Below are 23,798 nucleotides of genomic sequence, written 5' to 3'. Positions count from 1 at the left end.
GAATTTTTTTTAACAAAATCATTAAACCAATCCCCAAATCTGTGACTAGGAACTGCATACTTAATCACCCTTTTCGACCTTTTGCTTAGGCCAAGTGTTTAAACAATACCTATGTAATTTTTCTGGATCTTTATCTGTTTTACACAGTTTCAGAAGGAAAACTCACAGGCATAAACACGTTCAAAGAGTCAAACGCCAAAGTTTTCAAAAGCTAGGTTCCCCAAATTAGCCATTCAAGCCCGTATTTTGACACCTAAGTAAGTGGCCCTTTGTATTCAGGGAGATTTATTTAGCACCTCAGAAGAGAAGGGTGTTTGCTGGGCACCTCAGCAGGTGTAGAGGGTAATAACCTTCCCCTGGGCCTGCGGGGACCTGACAGCCCTCCTTCCTTCACAAAGCGATGAGGACAGAGCAGCTCAGCCCCTGTGACCACGCTGGAGTCCCCAGCATTTGGTGCCTGACACCAGGCACTTCTGTTTGAAAATTTTGGCCAAGAAAAAGAGCAATGGAAACCAAACCAAACCTGAAGAGGCTGGCCAACTCTACTCCTCTTCGGTGAGTGCTGCAACGTTCTCAAAAGCAGCAGTCCAACGTGTCCCACACAAACCAATGGAAGTTTTTATTTCCTTGGCATGGCTGGGAGGCAGGTTAAGCCTTTCAGCTGCTAATGCTTTTATTTTAAAAAAAAAAAACAACCCAAAACTTCTCTGTCATTTTCTGAACAAAGCAGACCATATTTTTTGCTCTCATTTCTGCCAGTGGGAGCTAGCTTCATTGAACTGAAAGGGGCTGCTGCAGCAGAGCAGAAGTTGCCCCCATCTGCTTGCGGGCCTTCACTTGTCTTTGATAAGAACTGCCTTCGTACGAAGAAGTAAAATAAAAATGATGGATTTTTGTCACCTCAGCCATACCATCAAGTCAGGCCTTACTGGTGCTGTCAGTGGCCTGGTTGGTGGCCTTAAGGTAGGCACTCTCGGTCTCCAGAGAGCTCACTTATGCAGGGACCAAATGCTGCGCCCCAGCATGGGAAGCCACTGAACAAGCCCCGCTCGCAGCTGAAACCATGGGGCACAGGGATGAGCCCAGCACCAGGGCAGCAGCCACAGAGGAGCCTTGGGAAAGGAGCACCAGAGGGAATTCCTTCAGTGTACACTCGCATGTTGGAGTGTACCAGGAAGCTGAGAGCTAATGCTCTCAATCGGTTCTGGTAAAAGGTGCCTGCAACTGTACTCTGATAAGCAAAGCAACCCCTAGCGCAGGTGACTGCTGAGCCAAACCGGCGTCCTGGGTAGCTGACTGCTGACAGAGATGGGCAATGAGCATCAGCTAACTCCAACCAAGTCCATAAACTAGTCCCCACGCTGACAAATAGACCACTTCAGTGTAAAAAAAAAAAAAAAAAAAAAAAATAAAAAGAGAGAGAGAAGATTTTTAAAAGGTGAATGATAAACCCTTGGTTGCTTGGAAGAGTTGATATGCTACAGGGCTATGACACCACAACTGCACAGAGTCTACACGGTCATAATTGCAGGGAGAAACCAAGAGGTGCATCTTTACGAGAGAACAGTGTAGGGGCTACGGGACAAAATCAAAACTTCCATCACACTAGGAGCTGTTGTTCCACCAATATCACTTGAGGGACCTGGAAAGGAAGGAGCAAGGAAGGGCCCACGAATGCATGTGTGTGTCTGTGTGTGCATGACTGTGCATGTGCAGTGGCAGTGGCAAGAGGGAGTCACTCCACATTGCATGGGACACGGGTCAGTGGGAACTCATGCACTGAGACTTTGGGTTAAAATGCTAGTTCGTTTTCCTAACAACCATGCATAATGATCCATTTCTGTACATAATAAAATATATTTATATATTTATATGCATAATGCATTTATGCAAAGAAAAAACCTTCATATATCGCTTTGGAGAATTATGTATACACTGTCCTATTCAGAACCTCTTCATATTGAGTTCCTATGTACCACTGGTGTTTTCCCCTCTGTTTTTGTATTCCCGCACCCCCGCCGATGCTAATAAAAAGTAATCAAACTTTCCAAATTATAGAGAGGATCTATACAGCACCATACCATTTATTCATTATTATTATTGTTATTAATTATTACTCATTTTACAAAAGAAAATCTTAGAAGCAAAATATATAAAACTGCCTTGTCTTTCAGTGTCATTTATCTTGTTACAATCTATGCTCATATGAAAAGCCATTTGTATGATACTGTCACCTTGCCATTCCCTCTCCTGCTTCTTCTGCCACAATGGATTATACATAATGAGAAGGAAAAAATAATCAAGGCTATGTCCAAAAGGGAGAAAAAAGGATCACTAATGCAGTAACACACCCTGCAACAATCTGTGCTTCAACTCCAAGCGCTGCCACTGCAAGTCACTTGCTGATGCCCAGACACTACGCTTAGCTTTTCTGCGAAGTAGTGTATTTCTCTTAATTTTCGCTTTTTCAAAAGATCTTTACAGGTGGCTTATATTCAACCTGTTTGGCAGCTCAGCTTGTAACTCCTTTCCAGTTCGCTTCAGTAGTAGGGGCAGCTCACCTAACAGAAGGCAGGAAGATAGCCTGCTCTGGCTGGCAGCAAACAGGCTCTTGCCTCAGTGCACGTGTGGGCAACGGCATCCGCTGTCAGTCTGGCCTCACGAGCCAAGAGGCAAACTCACCAGCTTCCCTTGCTTTGTAATCAACCCTGGTTTGATGCTTATGGAAAACAGGGGTGTACCATTGCAGTTAAGGAAAGAATAAGAAAGATAAACAAACCAATCCAACAAACAAACAGACCACACACATCACCTCTCTCTGGAATTCAGCTGGTTCCTTGGTATAACAAACACTGTATATTCAGCAAACCCTGACATCAGAGCAGTGTTGGGTTATGATAATTTCCTTGTGCATGCGCAGTACTTCAGATTCCTCAGGGAGAGAAAGCAAAAATGGTTCAAAAATCTAAGGAAATTGAACTGGAGGCTTCAGGGAGGAGGGTGGGCAGACAGGGAAAACCTCCAAAAAGAAAAGCTAACTTAAAACATCCCATAAACCATTAATATATTGAAACACCACATACTCATCGACAAGTAACTACTGTAAAGGCTACACAGTGTGTTCTCGACAGGATGGTGCTAAACATTGTCTCCACAGCAGGTGCTTGGCCATCCCAGAAAAGGAAGATTTTGCATACTTCAGAATTAGTTCAATGCCCGCCCCCACCCCCAAAAAAAAAAAAAAAAAAGGGGAAAAAAAAAAGGAAGAAAGAAAAAAAGGAGGATCTTCACTCCGGTGAGGGGCCTATTAACAGTCTGCTTCATTAGGAAAATAATGCAGGGTTCACAAAGGTCGTAAGCTGTAAACAGTATCACTGTCCACTTGCTGACAGCAGATTTGGCAAAGGGTTCTCTCTCTACATCTCGTGTCAGTTTGAGGGCCTGGAGAGGAAGAAGAAAAAGAAGAGAAGACAGTGAGATTGCTGCATGTAAGAAAAAGGCACAACAAAAAAAGGCAACAAAGCATACTTCCAAACCCAACAATACCTTACACTGACAAGCAATTTTGATTTGTTTACACACAGAAGCTTCAAACTTACAGCAACAAAAAAGTTGCACTGTGACCTTGCCCGAAAACGATTCTCCCTTGCCAAGGGTCAAGGGTGCTTCTTCGCTGGTTTAGCTGCTTCTAAACAGGAAAGAAAAAAAAACCTCTCTGCGAAGAAAAACAATAGCCAAGTCTGATTTACAGAAACTTAGTGCACCACCTTAGGTGCACTATTTTATTTTATTTCCAGGTGAAGCATGGAAGGATCCACCAGCTTTTCTCCATTTATCATGATCAGCCTTTCTCAACATCACCAAAAGGCTGGACAAATCTTCCATCAGAGTTCAACATTGACCACTACCCTTGAAGGAGAGCTGAAGAAGGCCGCCTAAGAGAAGCACCAAATTTGTGGTGAGGAGCTATGAATTTCAGTTCTGACTTTGGAGCTCTCCATTTTCCTACTCATGCAATAGAGCATTGATAGACAGGGTCCAGCTGGCTTTAGAAATGAGGTTGGAGTCCAGCTTATTCTGTAGTCATGAAACTTCTCTGCAGAGGGAAACTCACTAGAAAAAGACCTTGGATGCAGCATGGAGATGACTACAAAGGGACATGGTAAGTACGTAAAACACCAAAAACAGATGAATATTTCAACCAAGTGGGATAAGGGGTGAGGTTTCTAAAGGTACTCAGTGATTTAAAAATACAGGCAGGCACCAAGTAGAGTTTTGGAATGCATGTACAATTAAACATTCCCATGAAATCCTCTCATATGTTCAGAAAGCCCACTCGGTAGCCATCCACATTGCTGGGCATGTAACTTCTGGCTCTGAAATAGCTTCTGAAACCAGGGCTTAGTCCTCCATAACATTTATAACCTGTGGAGGATTTCCTCCAAAACGAAAGATTGGTGATTTATTTACACAGCGCAAGAACAAGAGGACACTTGCTGAAACAAAAAAAAAAAGCCATCTGAGTTGATTACAGGAATATCTTTACTCTCAAAAGATCCTGGAATCAGGCAGTCTCATGAAAAACGGTGGATTTAGGGGGATTAATCTGGACCAGCATCTCCTGCAAGGGAGATGACTCAAAAGCTGTCATGAGATGACTCTTCACCACTGCCCCTCTCCTTTCTAAGGTGCCAGGCACTGATCCTATGATAACATTTTATTAAAGCGACCTATTCTGATAATGCTAAATGATTGATGGAAATCTAATCACTTTGTCTCATGGTTATTGGAGCAACAGTGTGACAGCTGCTCCCTGTGCCATTAGGGGCGAACTTCATTCAACACGGCTTAGGGAGCAGACAGATTGAGCGTTTCACCCAAACAAAATTTGGCTTTAGCCTTAATTATATGGAGGGGTTTGGGGGTAGGCTGTTTTGTGAACAAACGGATTTCCGACTGGATCAACATATTGATTTCTTCATTTTCAAAGGGCAAATTAACGCTTGCCATTTGTTAATACGACTGCCTGGCAATGACTCCATTTGGTAAATGTGTCCTGATGGCCGTAACAAGGTCAGCAGAAGACACTCAGACAGGCCTGGCAACTGCCAATAAAACCTGTGTTGTGGCTTGTATGCAGCTCCAATGTGTGCATGCTCTTTTCTCCACTCCTCCTTAAAGCCTTAGCATCAGGGGGGCTGGAAATGAGTGAATTCCCAAAGTGCAATCTCATCCAAACACAAAGTCTTGGTCCCATGCAGTTCAGCCCAGCAAGCCAGCTTGCTCTCATGCAGTCACCAGTGATGTTGAGAGTGGGCTTAACTTCAGCATGCGAGAGAAGTCTTTCTGACTTTGAATGGAGCTTTTAATTAAAAGTAAACAAGTACAGAAACTCCCAATGAAGTCTCAGAGTAATGTTTAACATCTACATTAAAAATGTATGTAAAATATTATACTATGAAACAAAGTGAGAAGAGAAAAACCAGAGGATGGATGATGATGAACATCATTTGTGGAAGTGGCACTGCCTGCTATTTTTTTCTTGAGGACATCCTGTCCTTCAGACAGTGCCAACGTTTAGGAGACAGACATACAGCTGAGGTAAAATTTGCTCATAGAAGAACCAAGCCACGCCACGCTCTACTTTTCACATGGACTTTGCAAATTTATTAAAAAATGAAAAGAAATAGATCAAAGCCTTAACCTCCCTGCCTTGAAATTACCCCATTAAAGTCCATTATAGACCCACACACTCTCACTTTCTGCCTCACAAAAAGCCTGTTAACCCAGAGTTAGTGCCCTGCTGCTACACAGCAATGAAAACTGTGTCAAGCAGGGAAGCAAGCATTCCAGATACGTCTCTGTTTATCAGTGGTCCTCAACCACAACTTCCCAGTGTTCCTCTCTCTCTGCCCCTACATATCTCCAGTTGCATCTTGAGCCACCACGAGGTTTTCTCCCATTCCTGACAGCTATGGGAAAAGATGGAGCATCACCCTGAATTTGCAGAGGTAGGCAAGGTTTCTGCTCTGGTAAGCCAGGATGCTGCTGTCCTCTAAGAGCAACACAGCTTCCCAGGTTAAGTACAGTATCTATTTTCCTGCTTTTTACTACTGGGTACTGTTTTGGGGGATAAAAGTAGCAGAAGTATGAGCACAGGAATGAATATTCAGAACAGAGGTCAAGGGGGGGGTACAAGAAAGGTGTAGTTTAGCGTGGCTAGTGGGTTCAAGCAGTGTTTGCTAACTTGGCACAGCCAAGGAGTAGAGCCCCCTCTTACGTGTGGCATGTTGTTTATTAGGCTGGTGGGAATTTCCAAAAAGGGCACTAATGGAAAACATCTTCTGCCTGTACTTCTTAAGCCACTCCCTGGAAAATTCAGTTCTGCCTTGAAAAGCTCATCTGCCAAACCTGAAAGCCATTTTCAGTCATCAGGGAGTGGAAAGGAAGGAGGAATTTTAGACTTTCTCATTAAATTTCTTAGATTTCCTTTGCTTAAGACTTTTTTCTGAAGAAAGGAAAGGCTTTGTTTAGGAGTGTAGTCTTCACAACTGCATTGATACCTGGGCTCCGTCACACACATCGAAAGAAGCAGCAATTCCACTAGGGCTATTTTGACGCCCTAGGCACTGAAGGCTGGCAACACATACGACTACTGGACATTAGAAAAATCCTTAGTGCTATATCCAGCTACAGTTTATGCAAGCATACATGCATGTGGTTAGTGAAATTAATGACTTTAAAACAGAAACAGAAAAAGCATTGAGGGGTAAGAATGAACTCCTGCCATCCCACAGATATTCTGAACACTAGATGCCAGATCTATTTATCCTAATTGGTGGAAAAGTGTTTCCAATACAAAAAAAAAGCAATTATTTCTGCATTTTCTAATTCTTCAGCTTGCAAGCAATTACGTGGGAGATGAGATGCCCCTTTCTTCTGTCCTTTTCTCTACTTTCCCATCCTCTATGTTGCTACTGACCTGCTACGAATACTACTCTTGCTTTATTCTGTGACCAAACTGTTGGTTGTGATTTTCCTACAGCGACATTTCCTCACCTCTGTCTCACAACATTCCACCATCTAACCAGATGGCCATCTCCCAAGCCCATACCAGTTCATGCACTGTCTGAGTGGCTCTGAAGGATCATCTGCTGCCCGTTGCTTTCTCCCTTTGATTCCCAATGATGCCAGTTACAAAGCATTGGGAATTTCTTCAGAATGGAAAGGTGATGCATCGATGCTCCCCAGAGCAAGGCACAGGAAACGTACACTGGTGGTAAGTTTATAAGTAAGCTAACAGAACAATCAGCACATACAGTTTTCTGTTACAATAGAAGTTATGTGCACCTTTACGTGATTATAGTATAAGAAACCACAGTACCAACACACAGCTACTCTGTATGGCAGCCTACAAAGGACCACCTGATTCGGTTGGATGGCTTGTTGAGTGGATCACATCTTGAAAAACATCACCACACAGAGGTTTGTAAAATAAGTGTTTTTTCCCTGGTTACCACTCCATAACAACTCTCCATGGACAGGAAATCCTAATAACTACTTTTACTCTCCAGAGACTTGGGATGCAAACAATTTGAAAGAAATTCACATGTTTTAGCTACAAATGTGCGTTTGTTCTGGTGCCTCTGCCCCTTGACTTGTCACCACCACCAGCAGTACAGCCTCTACTCCAAAATGGGGGTAGGCTCAAAAGCAAGACTTGATAACGTGTGGTTGAAGTTAATACTCTGCCCAAGTTTTCACAGCTCAAGATGGAAAAACTGCACAGTATTTGTTGAGAAACAATTAAGGAACATAACTATTGCGGCCAATCCTTCTATAACTACAAAATTGCAGCATGAGATTTTTTGTTCAAGCAGAATAAAAATTAGGATGCCATGTCAGGTACACCACAGTGACATCCTGCAGGCTTAGCATAGACTGCACTAGGACAGGTCTGTGCTGAGAGACAAAGTCAGGTCAGGGTGCAAAGCCCAATGGATACAAAAGAGCTGGCAACATAATTCCTGAACTTCAGGCATGTTGCGACTTCACTTTTTTTCTCTTTAAGTAAGTCCTACTCATAAAAACAGATCTTTTCCAGCTCAGAACTGGGAGCAGAGAGTGAGTGAGAAGGATGGAAAGAAGAAGAAGACCAGCACAGAACTAAGACTTATAGGACCTAAAATGTTGCTGTGGTGCTACTTGTGCAGGCATGTAAAGCACGGAAGCGTCTATTTTCCGTCTGTTGCTGCTCTTCCACTCCAAGAAACACTGAAAATGATAGCAGACAACCACGTATTTTGGATGTAAATGTAACTAAAGACAGCAAATCATTCTCTCGCCCTTATCACTCCCTGGGACAAAAGGCTTGCCCAGAACTGTAGTGTGGTCTCACAACTATTGATATGCGCATTATTCTGATGTCCCAGTTGTCTACAGAATCATGGAAAAGTCCAATCTGGAAGGGACTCAGTATCGTTTGGTCCATCCTTCTGTTGAAGGCAGGACCTTAGGTTAGGTTATTCAGGGCCCTGTCAAGCCAGGTTTGGAATATTGCCAGCAAAGGGGACTCCACCACTCCTCCGGGCAGTTCATATTTTCCTCAAAGAATATCCTTCTACTCATTTCACACATGATAAGGAGACATCCAGAGGTAAATTGGTCCACTCATGCTCAAACACTCAAAAGCAGATCAGATTTTCCTGATGTATTGGGACCTGATACTGAACAACCAAATCCACAGAAGACTACACTTGCTTGCAGGAGGAGCAGACGCATGCAAACTCCACGGCATGTGTCAGTATGTTGCTTCCCATACAAGAAGACCATATGTTGCCACACTTATTTTAACACCTACAGGCATGTCACTATGCAGTCATGTCAGCTTTCCAGTACAAGCACTGCCGATACCCAACTGCCTTTGAGAACCATCACATCTGACTGGGTTCAATCCTCCGCCATGGCCAACCGAGAGGAGCTTAGATGAAAGACATCATCTCTCCATGACGTCTCCAGGCTTCTTACTTGACAACTTGGTAAATTTTATCCCCTGCCTTTTGTTCAGAGGCATGAGGACAGAGTTGGAAACCCTGTCAGTTATAGGTGACACAATCACCAACTGGGAGACCTCAGCCTGCGTGTTCAACACAGCACCTTTTAGGCGGAATGCTGCTGAGCTACTGCAAGTTTGTTCTATGGAAGAAGGCAGCCAAAAATGCTTGCAATATACAACTTCCCTTAGGGGTATAGTACTTTGGCTGAAATAATGGCACTTTCTTTAGGCACTTGGGAGCACTGGGAAGGAGACCTCTATTGTGGGTCGGAAAAGGATGGGCAGCTACTGCACTCTCTGCAAAAATAGAGGATTTTGCTTCTACTTTTGAATATGAAGAATAAGGGCCACTTTTAGAGCAAAAGATAGCTGCATGGCTGGAAACATCCTGAATTATGGGTTTATAGTGCTATGGTAACGTGCTCTGTACTCTTTATGCTGAAAGTCCTCATAAAGAGTTTCTTTTTCTCGCCAGGCCTATTCAACCAAGCCTATTTTAAAAGCATCATCCCTGCTATGGAGTCTCCCCATTTTCCTCTGCACTAAGTTGAAAATGACAGGCCAAAAATGCTCACACAGGTCAAACAAAAGAATTTCCACCACGTTCATATAAGGCAAAACATCTTCTATCATAACTTACAAGTGGTAGAAAAGGCAAGAAAGGGAAGGTCCTTCCTCAAAACCAGACTTTTTCTACATTTGTATGAAATAAATTATATATGAAAGCTAGGAGAAGCAGTTTGCAAAAGTAGGCAGGACAAGGGAAAAACAATGGGAAAGGTATTCAGCCCAGCTGTAAAAGTGCATAAAAACAAGGCATTCTCCATGGCATCAGCTGGGAAACTGGCTTTTTTTTCTGGAGTAACCACAGACAAACACGGCTACACAGCGACCTCCATTAGCTAAGCCACATCTCCATTCTGTTACTGCTCAGCAGATGTCCGGTCCGCCAGACTCCAACAACTGCCCTCCTGTGCAGTAATCTGAGTAGAAAAACCGACTAAATAAGCCTCCATAGACTGGACCAGAATGGAACGTCCACACGGTTCAACTGCAAGTACCTGGTTTAATGGGATCAGTGTCCCCACGCACTGAGTGGGACTTGATCAGAGGCAGCACTGATGGGAGCATCCTGCTGGAGACTCTCCACCGCTGGCACATGGAGCCTGGGAAGGCACTGTGTGAACATTCTTCAACTGCTACGCCAGGAGAGAAAGGCCAGCTATTTACGTATGGTACTGCTCAAACACGTGCACTCCTGCCGCCTACGCTGTAACTGTGCTCTTTGGCTGTCATCAACACAAGACTTAAAACTCTTGCTGTCAGTTCATCACCTCAGCTGAGCGTTGAATTGCTATGAAAAAAGATCTCGACATTTCCTCAGCTGCGTGACGCTACATTTCTAAAAAGGATCTCTTATTACGCACTTCTTCAAGAAAATATGTTTTTTAGGGGCTATTTAAAAGCATGGCTCAAAAGAAGGAAAGGAAAAAGAAAAAAATACCTGTAGCCATCCCAGCTATCAGGCAACAGCATGCCTGGGGACCAAAACTGATGTGCAGTTCTAAACAGTCATTACACCTAATTCACATGAAAAAGATGATTTATGAAGATCCATTCTGTAATAAAACTTGGGTGCTGCCAATCCAAGGAGGAAAGCACTGGGAGACCAGTTGATGCGGGCTATTCTAAAAATATCAGTTTGTACTGTCATCTGGTGAGAGTATGTCATCCTGTAATCTTGGCATCTGCAGGGACAGCAAGTTTCTGCCTAATTATTGCCGCTGAATCGCATGACAAAGCATGAAGTACTAAAAAATATATCTATATAAAACAGCAACAGAAGAACACCCAAACCACAGGATCAGACCACTCTTCTGGCTTCAGCTGCTGTACACTTACAACACAAGCCTGCGGAGGCAATCCTGTTTTTTACAGATATCTTCCCTCAGTTAATAAAACCCCAAAACACAAACCTAGATTAAAAAAACACCAAACCCAAAAAGCCCAACTCCCAGAAGGAGTTAGTGATTCATCACGTTTGTGTGTCAGCTCCTGCTGCATTCACACGGCAAAAGCCACAGCATCCCTGCAAGCACAGGATTGGCCCCTGTGTGCAAGGGGCTTGGAGCGGCACTGCAGCCAGCAAGATGGCACAGAAGAGAGTCCCAGCATGGTTTGCCCAGCTTTCCCCTCTCCTCTTCCTCAGCGGCCACAAATGTCAAATTTGCTCCTGTGCCACTGGCATGTGCCTGGAAAGTGAGGAGCCTTTTGGGGGCAGGTCTTCCTTGGAGGAAATGGGATCCCTGTTCCTAGCAAAATACATTTTCAGCATAGATATTTTTGTTCAAAGACTAAACCTGGCACATACGATGTTCAATTACTGGCAAAACCACCTTTCAAAACTTGGGCTGGCTGAAACAACACTTAAATGTTAGAAGCGTGCCATTGCCTTAACCGCTAATTTGTTAGAAAAGGAGAAGAATTTGCTGCTCCTGAATTTCCTGTAGATTCTTTTAAAGGCAGCCAGCCCTATCTTGGCTGCAATGTAAGAAAACTGCCAGTCCTGCCCCTAAGATTTCAGTTCTAAAAATAAGAAAGGAGGAAGCGCAGCTATGGTCCTGAGGGTGTTGGCATCTTCAGGCAAGAGGTCCACCAATTTCCACAATTCAGCTTTAATGAGCAGAAAACAAGCTTTCTGGTAAAGAATAAAAATGATCTTCCTCCTGGCACATTATCCAGAGGCCTCTGATTGAAAACTCCATCCAAATGGAGATCTTTTCACTACCCACTTCAGCTTAAAGATAGTGTTGTAGTGAACGGTACTTCCCAAGATGTCCGTATTTGTCTTTTGTATGACCTTCACCTAGAAACAGGTTGAATACCAATTAATAAATTGGCAAGTAGTCTAAACTGATATGTACTAATGAAATACCAACAGGCATTTTGTTACATTTCCTAGGATTTTGCTTTATCAAAGATGTTAATCATCAAATTGTGCCAATGTCACATGACGTTGCTATTAGTAGCTTGTGCACTCCACTGCTACAGTAAGATCCTGTGGAACCTAGATGATGCTAGGTCAAAATGAGTGACCTTAACTGATCAGTGAAGTATTTTACTTGACATTTTTTAACACGTCAACATGACTTCAGCACAGCTCTGTAACAGACCCCGGAGGCATCCCAGACCCCAGAGGCTAGACAGCACATTGAAATCTCTCTCAGAAGATGCAGCTAGGTGAGTTTTTCAGATGATGAAACCAGCTCAAGAAGTTCCTGCCCTTTTTGCACTCAGCCATTCTCCACCCCCTGCCCAAGCCCTGCCAGCATCACTGCTTGAGTGGCACCGTTGTAAACCGGATCACTGAAACAATCAAGGTAAAAAAACCTTTTTGGATGGGTTTGATGCTAGAGAAAAAGTCTGCTAAGCAGTAGCTGATCACCGGCTCCTAACCTTCCAGGTTGCAGTAAATGTCCTGAACAGTCTCCCCTGCTCGTCTGTTTGGGACTGCTCTTTGGCAAATGCCGAGTCCCTTGGGACTCGACAGTTAAGAAGGACTACAGAGGAAAGCACAGAGCTGTGGGAACCCCAGCCTGAGAGAGGACCCATTAATTTCAAAATAAAAGCTATTCTAGAGACAGGTGAGGGACCAGTGATGTCTTTATTTATTAATAAACAAGCTGAAAAATCAAGGTGATGATTGTTTGAGTGGGTGGAGAGCACATCCAGCGGTCTTGGGAAGCAGTCAAACATAGAGGAATAGAGACCCCAGCCAGCTTAAGAGAGCAAAATTATGGCTGAGTGAATCATGCAAGAAAAAAAGCATATGGATTTTCCCCTTTCGTCCTTATAAAAGAAAACTAAACCAAACCAAACCAAACTTCATTTATATGCCTCAATGAGGGCCCTGTGAAAGGCTGTGCATGACTAGCCTACAGGCACAGGGCCAGTGCGGTGGGACTGGGCAAGGACCCCTCCAGGGACCGTTCACAGGCTTGTATGGAGCAAACGTGAAGAGCCACTAAACCCATAACAGTCCCGTCTCCTGCACAGGATTTTTACTTCCCTTATGAAGAAACTGTAGTTGATTTTCTTCCAAGCTAAACCACTCTCTATACCTAGGGTATGTATAAAAACTAAGTACCTATGCACTTGGCTGCTTTATTTTCTTCCCAAAAACTGACTCCAACATTTCTCTTATTTTCCATAGAAAACACAGCACTCGCTATTCCCAGATATCCCAGTAACCCATTGTAAATGCTTCTGCCTGCCTGCAAAACACACCTGACCACCCTCGTGAAACGGATTTAGCATGAGCAAGCGCCAGGCTGCTCTGCTGAAAGCACTCCTCAGTCTTCAAGCCTGTAAGGATTCATTGTTAGGACCGTGAACACTGCAGAGAGAAGATTTTAATTCAGGGGTCCCTATTGCTACAGTGAAGCAGAGAAGTAACTGAGAAAGCGATTCAGAATGATTGCATTCAATGCCACATGACGTGTCCCTATCAATATGAGATGCTCATAGGGAAACAAACTCTCACACAGTGCTGCTTAACACACAAGGAAGGGTGCACGATGAACCAGCTCAGCAGAAATCATCTGTGCTTGCACCTGATACCACAGGCACCCAGCAGCAGCCAGTCCCCTTGTCAGAGAGAAGGAAAGAGGCTTCCACAGATGACTGGACAGTAATTCGCCAAGGAGAGCTGTTATCGTTAACAAATCTGTCCTCTGCAATGAGACTCCACTCACACAGATGTGTCAGTTCCTTTATTCAGAGGGAGCAGCCTGAAAAAGATCACGATGCCTATGTTTTCCATGAATGGCATGGGCCAGGGTGAAGAAGCAGCGGTGAGCATTGGTGAGGAGGTGATGTGGTGCATCTCCTCCACACTGCCTAGGCAAGCATCCCCACCAGCATCATCTGCCTATACACAGTAAATGAAGATACAATAGCAGGAGGCTGCCCTATTTGCCTGTGTCAAGGCATGTATTGACACAATACATAGCATGTATTTTTTAGGCTTCATTTGGCAGACTGCACCATTGGATGTTTCACAGTCTCCTTTTTTTCACTTCATGCAAAAAGGGTTTTTAAATCCAAACAGCTCATGGACCTGGAGGAAAAGAGAACTGGTCAACAAACTTGGCCTTCTGCAAGTTTTTGCTTTCTGGTTCATGAGTCAATTTTTTTTATTACTCTTTCCTTTCTTAAGTACTCCAACAATGGAATTGAAAGAAAAACTCAAATTCAGCTGTAGCTCTGGCCTTACCAAGCTGTCGTTCCATGCAGGGTCAGCGGGAACTGTCCTCTACAGCACATTCCCGCAGCCCATCTCCTGGCCGTGCACTGCAATGGTCCTTCTTTCAGTGAAAAGATGCGACAGAACCAAAGGAAATCCTCCCACTGAAACAGAAAGGACTGTGCAAACCAACAGCTCCACCAGAGTGAGGCAGCTTTGCAGAACGACTGAAAGGAAGATCCCTGCGAAGTTTTGTCCTTCCTCACAGACACCAGATGACAGCATATGTCTCCTGTGGTAATTCACATACACAGGAAGACACTGAGAAGGTTCACCACTGCTGTTCACCTCCCACAAAGCCTCCCATTGAAAACCTTACTGTGAAGCAGAGAATGAAAACTCAATTAAAGACGAAAGGGGCAAATTATGCACCATAAAGTCAAACAACACCAACTCCTTCTTTCCATCCTTCATCCAGAAAATAACAAAGTTGGAAGCAAGCTGCACACTGAATGAATGCCTCGTTTGACCTCACCACTGGGACACTCTACATACTATTCTGAAGTTAACAAAACACTTTCAATAATTTAGAGCTAACCTTTTATCCTACTATATTTTGAAATCTACTCCCTTACACTAATAAATAAACAAAGGAGAAAGGGCACTTTGTGTGGCACCTACCCTATGAGTCAGTAAATACGTACATGAGAGCAGGCAGAGGTATGGGCAGGAGTCTGCAGAATCACAAAAGGATGACAGAAACAATGTTTACAAGTTCAAATGCCCCCAGCTGTGGAAAAGAAGCAATGGAAAAACACCACAACAATCTGGGGAAAAAAAAAATAACCTGATAAGGCTAACAGCACTTACGCCAGAACCCAAACCTACAGATATTCTCTTGGCGGAGTCCAGAAGAAAAGAAAACCCACTCCAGTCCTGGAGTGGACCAATTTTTGCATATTTAAAACATTAAACCCAGGATATTCCTGGGATCAGGATCCCACCTTTGCTATTTCAATACATAATTCCTTCATCTGCTTTTTTTTTCTGCCAAGAGATAAAATTAAAAAAAACAGACAACTTTGCTACTGTTACTGTACCACAGCAGCAATGCAACTCTAATTTGGTCCAGATCTGTCTCACACACCCAATCCTCACTGCATGCACTGCTCTTGCAAAGATGCTCTTCCTCCTCCCCTGCAGTATTGCTCCACCAATTGCAAGGCCCCATACCACATCTCTATGTAACACAGTTTGGCTACGTGCGGCATTGGCTACAAAGAATCCATCTGTTGCGACTTCAAAGAAGACAAGTTGGAGCTCCGTGATTCCTAAAACCCACAAATATGCCACCCTGGTTTGCCTGATTTGTCATTAACATTTCTCATGCCTAAATTAAGGAGGACGCACAGCATCAGATGCATGCCCACAGTGTTGCAGTTGAACAGCTTCTACAGCTTGTTTCCCTCCATACCTCCAAACGTTTCTTGGTTATGGCTGTTGCATACCAACACATAGCAAGCCATCAAAAGCCAAATTAATGTTATTAGTGTGCACTAACTACCAAGGGTTTGGTGCAAACTCCAGTATAACTAAGGAACCAAGTATTTTACCACATCTGCGGGGCACTGACCTGTTTGCCCATTTTCCCTGTTCTCAAAGATCCTTCAGCCTGGTACCCAACTCTGTGATGAAGCCTGTTTAGCACCAGTGAAGTTCCCCACATTCAGACTGACAACGTTCTGAGCTGAGATGAGGGAATCAAAGTTAAAATCCAGACCATCTGCATCCATGAGTTCACTCCGGATAATGGACTCCATGTCACACTCCAAGCTCCCATTGAAAATATCCAGGTCCAAGTCACTCGGGAATTTCTCATGTCCCATGACCGGGAGGTTCATGCTAGAGGAGTACAAAGAGGAGCCTGAGAGCGGGTCAGAAAGTGTTTGCATAGACTGATTGACAGGTGACTGCTGATGTTTGCTGGATCCCAAGCTGTTCGAGTCACTCAAGCCTATGTTACTGATGGAATTGGACAAGGCACGGCTGCCACTAAGAGAGGAGTTGTGGGACTGGTGCTGGTGATGAGGCAGGCTCTGACTGACCAGACTGCTCTGGCTGGACTGCGCAGCAAACGACATCATGGGGTCGTTCCGGAGCATTATATTTCTGCGGGAATTCTGGGCAGACACAGCTGTGCTGGCTTGTGACATGAGTGGGTCGGACTGTGTCATCATGACATCGCTGTGACTAAGTGCATCAGAGGCAAGGAGATCTTGCAGCGTCTGGTTGTTGTAATGAGAAATGGAAGAGAAGGTGGCCTGCTTGTTCTCCTGAATGGTCTGCATGGGCGATTGGCGGAGGGAATTCAGGGACGATGGCCCAAACACAGCGTTGTTGAAACTACTTGAGGGAGAACCCAGCCCCGAACCTTTGGAACCATATGGAAAACTGGAGCTTCTCTGCATTATTCCTCCTGTGGGTGACTGCTGGGAGGGAGGGAGTGTTATATTGTCCAAGAGATCATCCATGAGGTTATCTGTCAGTCCATCATTCAAATTCATTGTCCCAGCCATATCAGTCAACCTAGGCAGCTCCACAGTACATGGTTTGTTTACTGATGGGGACAAGCTCGATGGACTACCATACAGCATGGGAGAAAGCGGAGCGTCATCATCTTGAACATCATCTAGTTCTGTGCTTGCCAAAATTGGTGACAAGCGGCCACTGATCGTACTGGCATTTGAATTTGTACGAGAGCGAAAATCTGTCCATGCATCCAGCTCATCGCTGCTGCGGGACGTGGGACTCCCTGGCCACTTGGAGAGCTGAGAAGGGCTGTCCTCACTTGTCTCTTGGGCAGTCTGCAGGGCTGCCTTTTTCTTAGCAGCTCGCCCTCTGCTCTTCGTGTACTTGTTGCTGTTGTCCATTGACACAGCACGTCTCCTGGGTGCTTTGCCACCTTTTCCACCATCTGGATTGATCATCCACCAAGAACTTTTCCCAGTGCCTTCATTTTGCACCCTGACAAATCGGCTGTGGAGTGACAAGTTGTGACGGATCGAATTCTGCAGAAAAAGAACAAAACAAAACGTCAAGACCAGCATTCCACTTCTTTTGCCACTCAAACCTTAATTATTAAACCAACATCACATGAAAACAACAAGATGAATAAAAGCACTGGGCCCTCCTGGACATCACCATGGGTTTCTCAGGTGATGGATATGGGAGGACTGGAGTGTCACTGCAGCATGCCAGCATGCAGATGTAAAGCAAGCCCTGTGCCTGCACTAGCTGTGGATTCCTGGTGCCCAGCTCAAAAGCTGCATCCTAAGGAAAGGAATGTGACACAGCTCTATTCCTGCTAGCAAGGAGCTAGACATTTCTCCCTTACTTTTGACTCAGGACAAACCTCTACAGCATCAACCATGTTCCCATCAGTTCCTTGAAACAAAAACTGCAAAGACACTGCAAAAATCTGACTGGAGGGGTAGTCACTCTCATCGCAGCCTCTGCAAATGTCTTTTTAATTCTTCATGGGCATGCATGTTGTGTCATTCGTTACACTAATCCTTGAGAAAACTGCAAGTTGCTGTTGCTCCCCTCCACAGGCACTCTTTTGTCTCCTGATTAGAGAAACCAGAATTATGGCCATACCACAGAAGCCAGCCAGCTGTCCCCTCACACTCTAGTACCCTCACAGTCTTCAAAACATGATGTGACACAGTACACGACGATACCCTTGTCCCTGTAAGCTGCTACATACAGGGTCATATGAAGCTGCTGTGCACAGTCAGATACCCTGTGCTGTACAGGATGTTAGGAAATACGGTACTTTCAGGGAAGCCTATGCGCAGTCTGCTCTCACGTATTACCCACTTGCACTACTCAGCAACATCTACCATTCAAAAACCACGTTAACTCAAACCAATGATAACCACCCCAGGATGAGAAAGAGGCAGAGAAAACCAGACCATTGGCAGCCCTGGTGAAATGACTCTAGAGTTATATCAAAATAACTGAGATGAACATCCCACTCCGCTCACGCTGCTGATCTTGGACTTAAAATATGGCTCAAAGAAAGGACAAGCAAGTAGTATTTGTTAGTGAGAGTGCTTCCAGGTTTGCTTTTCCCCCCCCCCCCTCCCGGTGCAAGTCAAAAGATTTTTGGAGCTACCCTGTACTCCTTTCACAAAACAGTCGTGCTGTTCCTCCAGGTGATCGAATTTAAAAAGTTGCACAAGTTCTTTTTTCTTAAATTTTGGCAATTACCAGGTATATCTATAAAAAGGATAAAAGCACATTTCTTCTACCAGCATGTTTTAAAAACACAAAGTCAACAGGATCATAGCATAATCAAGCCTTCCAGAACAAATATCCTTCATTTACAAAGCACTAAAGTAGTTTCAGATTTAAATGAGCAAAGAACAAATCAATTATCAAATCATCCAAAAGCATTTCGACATTTGCATCGCTACAATAAATGAATGTTTGACACACGTGAACCGGTGGCACATTGGATGTACAAAGAAATACAGCCCAGCTTTCCTTAAGCAATTCTTTTCAATACAAAAGGCCTTTTTTTTTTAATCCTGAAAGTGTTGTGGGTTTTGTCAGGCTGCAAAACGGAAAACATGCCTGAAGTTCTTCTCGTATGCAGACAACAGACGCGGTTGTGATTATCACTTAATGAAAAGAGAAATCATACGGACCATGGTTCAAAATAGCAACTGCTGTGTTTTAAACAATTTGCACAAAACAGCAGACCAGACTTCTTAGACTCAAGAGTAAGTTTTAGTGCCTCAGCTACAAACTTGTCCATTTCTAGGGGACTATCATGACATCAAAATACAGTGGATTGAGTTGCGGTATAATAGTTCTTCAGTCTAAGGAAGGAAAGAGCTTTTTATTATTTAATTGATGGCATTTTAACCATATTTTGAGTCTGGCAACAGTCTTTTCTATCATCTAATAACTAGGCTTACTTCCTCAGGTTTCTCCCATTTGGCTGGAGAATTGCTGGTTTTTTGAAAAACAACCTTTTCTGATATTCCAGCTTGTACTGCATTAATGCAGGCAGCTCTCACATTCATCCCGTGTGACTTTCTTGGACAACCACACGCAAGAACATCTGCATGGAGATGTCTCCTTGCAAATAGCTGATGGCAGGATGAGGATGACCAGAGCTAGACTACCATACCAAGCCAGGCTACAGGAGCCATACAAACCCCGCTGTTCCCCACCTAAAAATGCTGGGTATAAGATTACACAGCACTGTGACTCCTGCTAATGAAAAAAATCTTAGAAAACACAGAAAAGAAACACCTGAGGTGGCAGATGCAGCGTGACACATAGTTTCAGTTATAAAAACACTCAGCCCAAATGCCAGCTACTAACACTCTCCAACCTATAGCATTCTCATAAAATGGCTTATTTCTGCTGGTGGTGGCTGCAGTATGAAACTATCTGGCCTAAAACCATGAAATATTCTAAATGGTAAACTGTGAGTTTGAGGCACCTTTCAGGATAAGGGCTCCTGCATGTGTGCGTATGTGTGCACAAGTGTAATTTTCATCTTATTATATCCTTTTGCTCAGTGTCGGTATTACATAAATAATAAAAGAATGCAATAATACTTTTGCGCTCAAAATTGGTGGTTATAAACAATCCAAGGAGTTTGTTTTCCTTTACATTATGCAATATGCCACTTATACTCCAGCTTCTGTTTTTCTTTACTTTTCTTCTGTAGGATGATTGTTTTCTTAAGCATAATTATGGGCCAATTTATTTTTGTGTACCCCATCTCCACCCTCTGTTCAAACACTGCCTTAAAACCCACTTCTTTCACGTAACCTCCCCCGCTAACCTCTTCAGCAACAGTATCTGAGTTACTTGGTTTCTCCTTGTGTTGGATGCTCTGCCAAATCACATTAGGGCTGGATCCTATTATCCTTTCACATGCAAGTTTTGCTATAGAAGTCACTAGGATTGACAACTCGCATCAGTAAAGGCTGTTGCGCTGTACCACCAGGCTGTACTCTGGATGGCAATAACTGTATTTTCTACCTGAGCTGGTTTCTGAGCTGTCAAATATTCCCATCTGCTTAAAATACAGGAAAATATCGTGGGACAATCTTTGCTCACAACCATGTGCATTAATAATATATGGCCATCCAACAAACCGTAAAGGAGGTGGGGGAGCAAAGAAAATACAGTTTATCATTTGAACCTGCTACTGACCAAATTAATGGGTATTTGTCTTTGACTTATTTGGGAGATAGATTAGGCTATAATGATGGAAACATAACACATTTTTCCATGCCAAAATGCATAGAGAAACTTTAAAAGATCTATAAAGAAACTTCCATCAATCTGTCCTGGAGACCATATGTAGAAGGGACAGATGCTAGTCAGGCTGCAGACACCCTGGAAAGAGCTCAGATACCACTGATGAGTACAACATACGGACTGCACAAGAGCAGAGTAGAAAAGAAATATAATGAGCTCCCCCCTTTATTAGAGTTACTATTTATACTGGACTTGAAGAACGCTGTGCACTCTGCTAAAAGCCAGAGGACTGAGGTTCCTGCAGATAAGATCAAGAGCATCCTGCATGGCATTGATCCCAGTCCCCTGGGAAAACAGTCCTGCAGGGAGTAATGACCAGCCCTGGAGACAAGAAGACCCATGATAAAGGAACACATGAGGCAGGACAGATGTGGTGCAAGCAGAGGGTGATGCAGTGCCACAGGCAAGCAGCACTGCTGCCCTACCTCAGCTTAGGTTGACGGCATCAGGAGAAGGAAGGGGTACAGCTGGGTGCGTGCCAGCAGCCAAGGCAGCCAACAGGTGCAGTGACAGCACTTTCCCCAAACCTGGGGCCACACTCTCAGCTTTCATGTCGTAGAATCGTGAATGGCTTGGGTTGGAAAGGACCTTAAATATCACCCAGTACCAACTCCCCTGCCACAGGCAGGGATGCCCTCCACTGGGTCAGGTTGCTCAAAGCCCCATCCAACCTGGCCTTGAATACCTCCAGGGATGGGGCATCCATGACTTCTCCGGGCAACCTGTGTCAGTGTCTCATCACCTTCACAGGAAAAAATTTCTACCTAGTATCTAAAATAAATCTCCGTTCTTCCAGCTTAAACCCATCACCCCTCATCCTATCCCTGCACTCACTGATAAAGACCTCCTCCCCATCTTTCCTGTAGGCCTCCCTGAATTACTGGACAGCTGCTATAAGGTCTCTCAGGAGCCTTCTCTTCTCTATGCCAAACAATCCCAACTCTCAGCCATTCCTTGCATGGGAGGTACTCCAGCCCCCTGATCATCTCTGTGGCCCTCCTCTGGACTTGCTTTAACAAATCTGTGTCCTTCCTGTGTTGAGGACCTGCTGCACCTGTCGACCTGCTGCACCGCATTTTGCTCAGTTAATACTCCTGGAGGGAACAAGACACATTTTACTTGGGAAAAAAAAAAAAATTAAATTGGCTACCACGTCCTCATTACACATTTCTCTTGATATTTTGATAAGACTGCAAATGGGTAACCTCCCAGAGAGAACACTCAAACATTTCCAAAGTGCTGTACACCTGATTTGATATGAACAACTGAATGAGTCTCCAAGGGAGGCTGGGACTGTGTGTTATTTCAACACTCAGCCCTGGTCGAGCAACAGCAGCAAATGCCTGAGCATTTAAAATGGAGAAAATTCCCTCTCCCTATGCCTATTTCAGCCTCTTCCAACCCATGTTTACCTTGTGGAGCCCATCCATTAACTCAGACACCAGCTGCAAGTGCTTCAACTGCAGTACAGAGTCTTTTTTGTCTGGAAGCAACATGTGGTATCAATTTATCATCCTCAACAACGCAACAAGGAATCCACTCACTTTAAAAATAAAAAGAGAGTTGTGTAACTTAACTCTTAAAAGCTCCCCCCCCTTTAAAAAAAAAAAAACAAAACAAAAACCTAAAGATTAGCAAGATGAGGTGCAGCTGGTGGCTGCTGAGTCCAAGTTACACACTGGTCTGTTTTTATTTCAGTGTTTTGTAGTGAGTGGGTAATTTGTTATTTCAGATAAAGGCTCCATAACTGTAAAGTTACTGCTACAAATCCAAAGCAGTTGTTTATTTTAACAATTGGGACATTAGGACATGATGGGAGAAAAACAAACACTATCTGCAGACCCATAAACCCTGCTAATGCTCACTTGGGAAACTTATACTTTATTTTATACTATATTAACATATTTAATGTTCTAACTTTCACCATGTGAAGTTGTCTGGTAGCCATACAGTAGGGAAAGGCATCAGATCAAATACCACTGAAAAGAAGCTATGAAAAAAACTCCAGTTTATTGGCCTCCAGATGACTGGAGGGAGCCCTGCTTCTCCATGGCTCTGCTTGCAAACCTGAATTCCACTTTGCAGCGTGTGTCACCATACTCAAAATGCTGTAGCACGAATCTCCTTTGGGATGAACACTCTTACAAAGGGCCTCCCCCCCAAAAGTACGCAAAAAATGAAACAAACTACTTTCTTGGCATTCAGCTGTGGCTGAAACAAGAGGCTGCGAATAATCAACACACTTTGCTCATCTCATCTACCTAAAGCAGTGTCTGTGCTTTCTTATGAAGTAACCCAAAATTTGTTTCAACCAGCAGTTTTATGCTTTAAAGTCCTCGATGAGATGCAAGTGCAAATAAACAAGGAAACAGATACCGTGACTCCAAAATTACAAATAATTAAAGTTGCCAGTAGTGTGCATAAATTTCTAGTGAAAGGCACAATGCAAGTCTAGACAAGGAGATCTTTAGGAAGTATCAATTTGTTGGTTCCGTACTGTCATTTTCTACCTTGTTCTGTAAGGCTGCAGTGCTGCTCTTCTCAAGGAACTTAGAAATCCTCAACCCAAAGAAGTCTCAGAATTTCTTCCTCCTTCCCAAGAGCTTTTGCAAACCAGAAAAAAAATAGATATAATTTAATAAAGTAGTGAGGGTGTTCTGGATAGGCAGAAAAAAACTAAGGGAAGTCTCCCCACAATATCTAGCCAGCCGTGTTTAACTGATTCACGTCTTTTTCCATATAAGACACAATATTCTGTATTCCATACTGTTATATTTCCCCTGAATTATGGAAGTTACGGGGCGGGGGGAAGTATTAAGCAAATTACATACAGAAAGAGAAACCTTTCATGACACCCAAACATTTCCAATGCTTGATGTTTGGCATCATCTGCAAGTTCCTAAGGCAGCTCCAGCAAATCCCACCAGCTGTTCAACAGCAGCAGGCGGCAAAAAAACACTAGCGTCCCGCAGGGGACATCCAGCAGGCACCCAGCTGGCTAAGGCCACTGTCCTCACAGGCCTGCAAAGGATAAGTGCAATGACACAGGCTGAGCCCTGCCACTCAAGCATGGTCTCCTGCAGGAAAAAGGAAGGGAAAAAACACCCAAAAAAGATTCAGGGAAAAGAAAGAAGAGCTCAGCATCTGAAG

At 43.9% G+C, this 23,798-nt stretch overlaps 1 protein-coding gene across 5 annotated transcripts in view; it reads right to left on the bottom strand.

The window, feature by feature from the left end:
* Positions 1-682: 682 nt before the first annotated feature.
* FOXO3 (forkhead box O3) overlaps positions 683-23,798 on the bottom strand; it is a 95,556-nt gene continuing 72,440 nt past the window's right edge. The window contains exons 2-5 of one of the 5 annotated variants that reach the window (XR_008448963.1): positions 15,934-17,368; positions 14,331-15,127; positions 3,600-14,174; positions 683-3,441 (exon numbers count right to left, since the gene is read on the bottom strand). Coding sequence is in view for 1 of the 5 variants with exons in the window: in XM_054061179.1 (XP_053917154.1) it covers positions 15,968-17,368 (1,401 nt within the window). In the remaining 4 variants the exon portion in view is untranslated. Of the gene's footprint in view, positions 3,442-3,599; positions 15,128-15,933; positions 17,369-23,798 lie in introns of all 5 variants that reach the window. The other 4 variants (XR_008448964.1, XR_008448965.1, XR_008448962.1 and 1 more) reach the window with 4 other exon arrangements.

This window comes from Cuculus canorus, chromosome 3, assembly GCF_017976375.1.
Source record: "Cuculus canorus isolate bCucCan1 chromosome 3, bCucCan1.pri, whole genome shotgun sequence".
In the NCBI taxonomy this organism is placed as follows: Eukaryota; Metazoa; Chordata; class Aves; order Cuculiformes; family Cuculidae; genus Cuculus; species Cuculus canorus.
The sequence above is the reverse complement of the archived record's forward strand: the minus strand, read 5'-3'. Positions and strand labels throughout refer to the sequence as shown.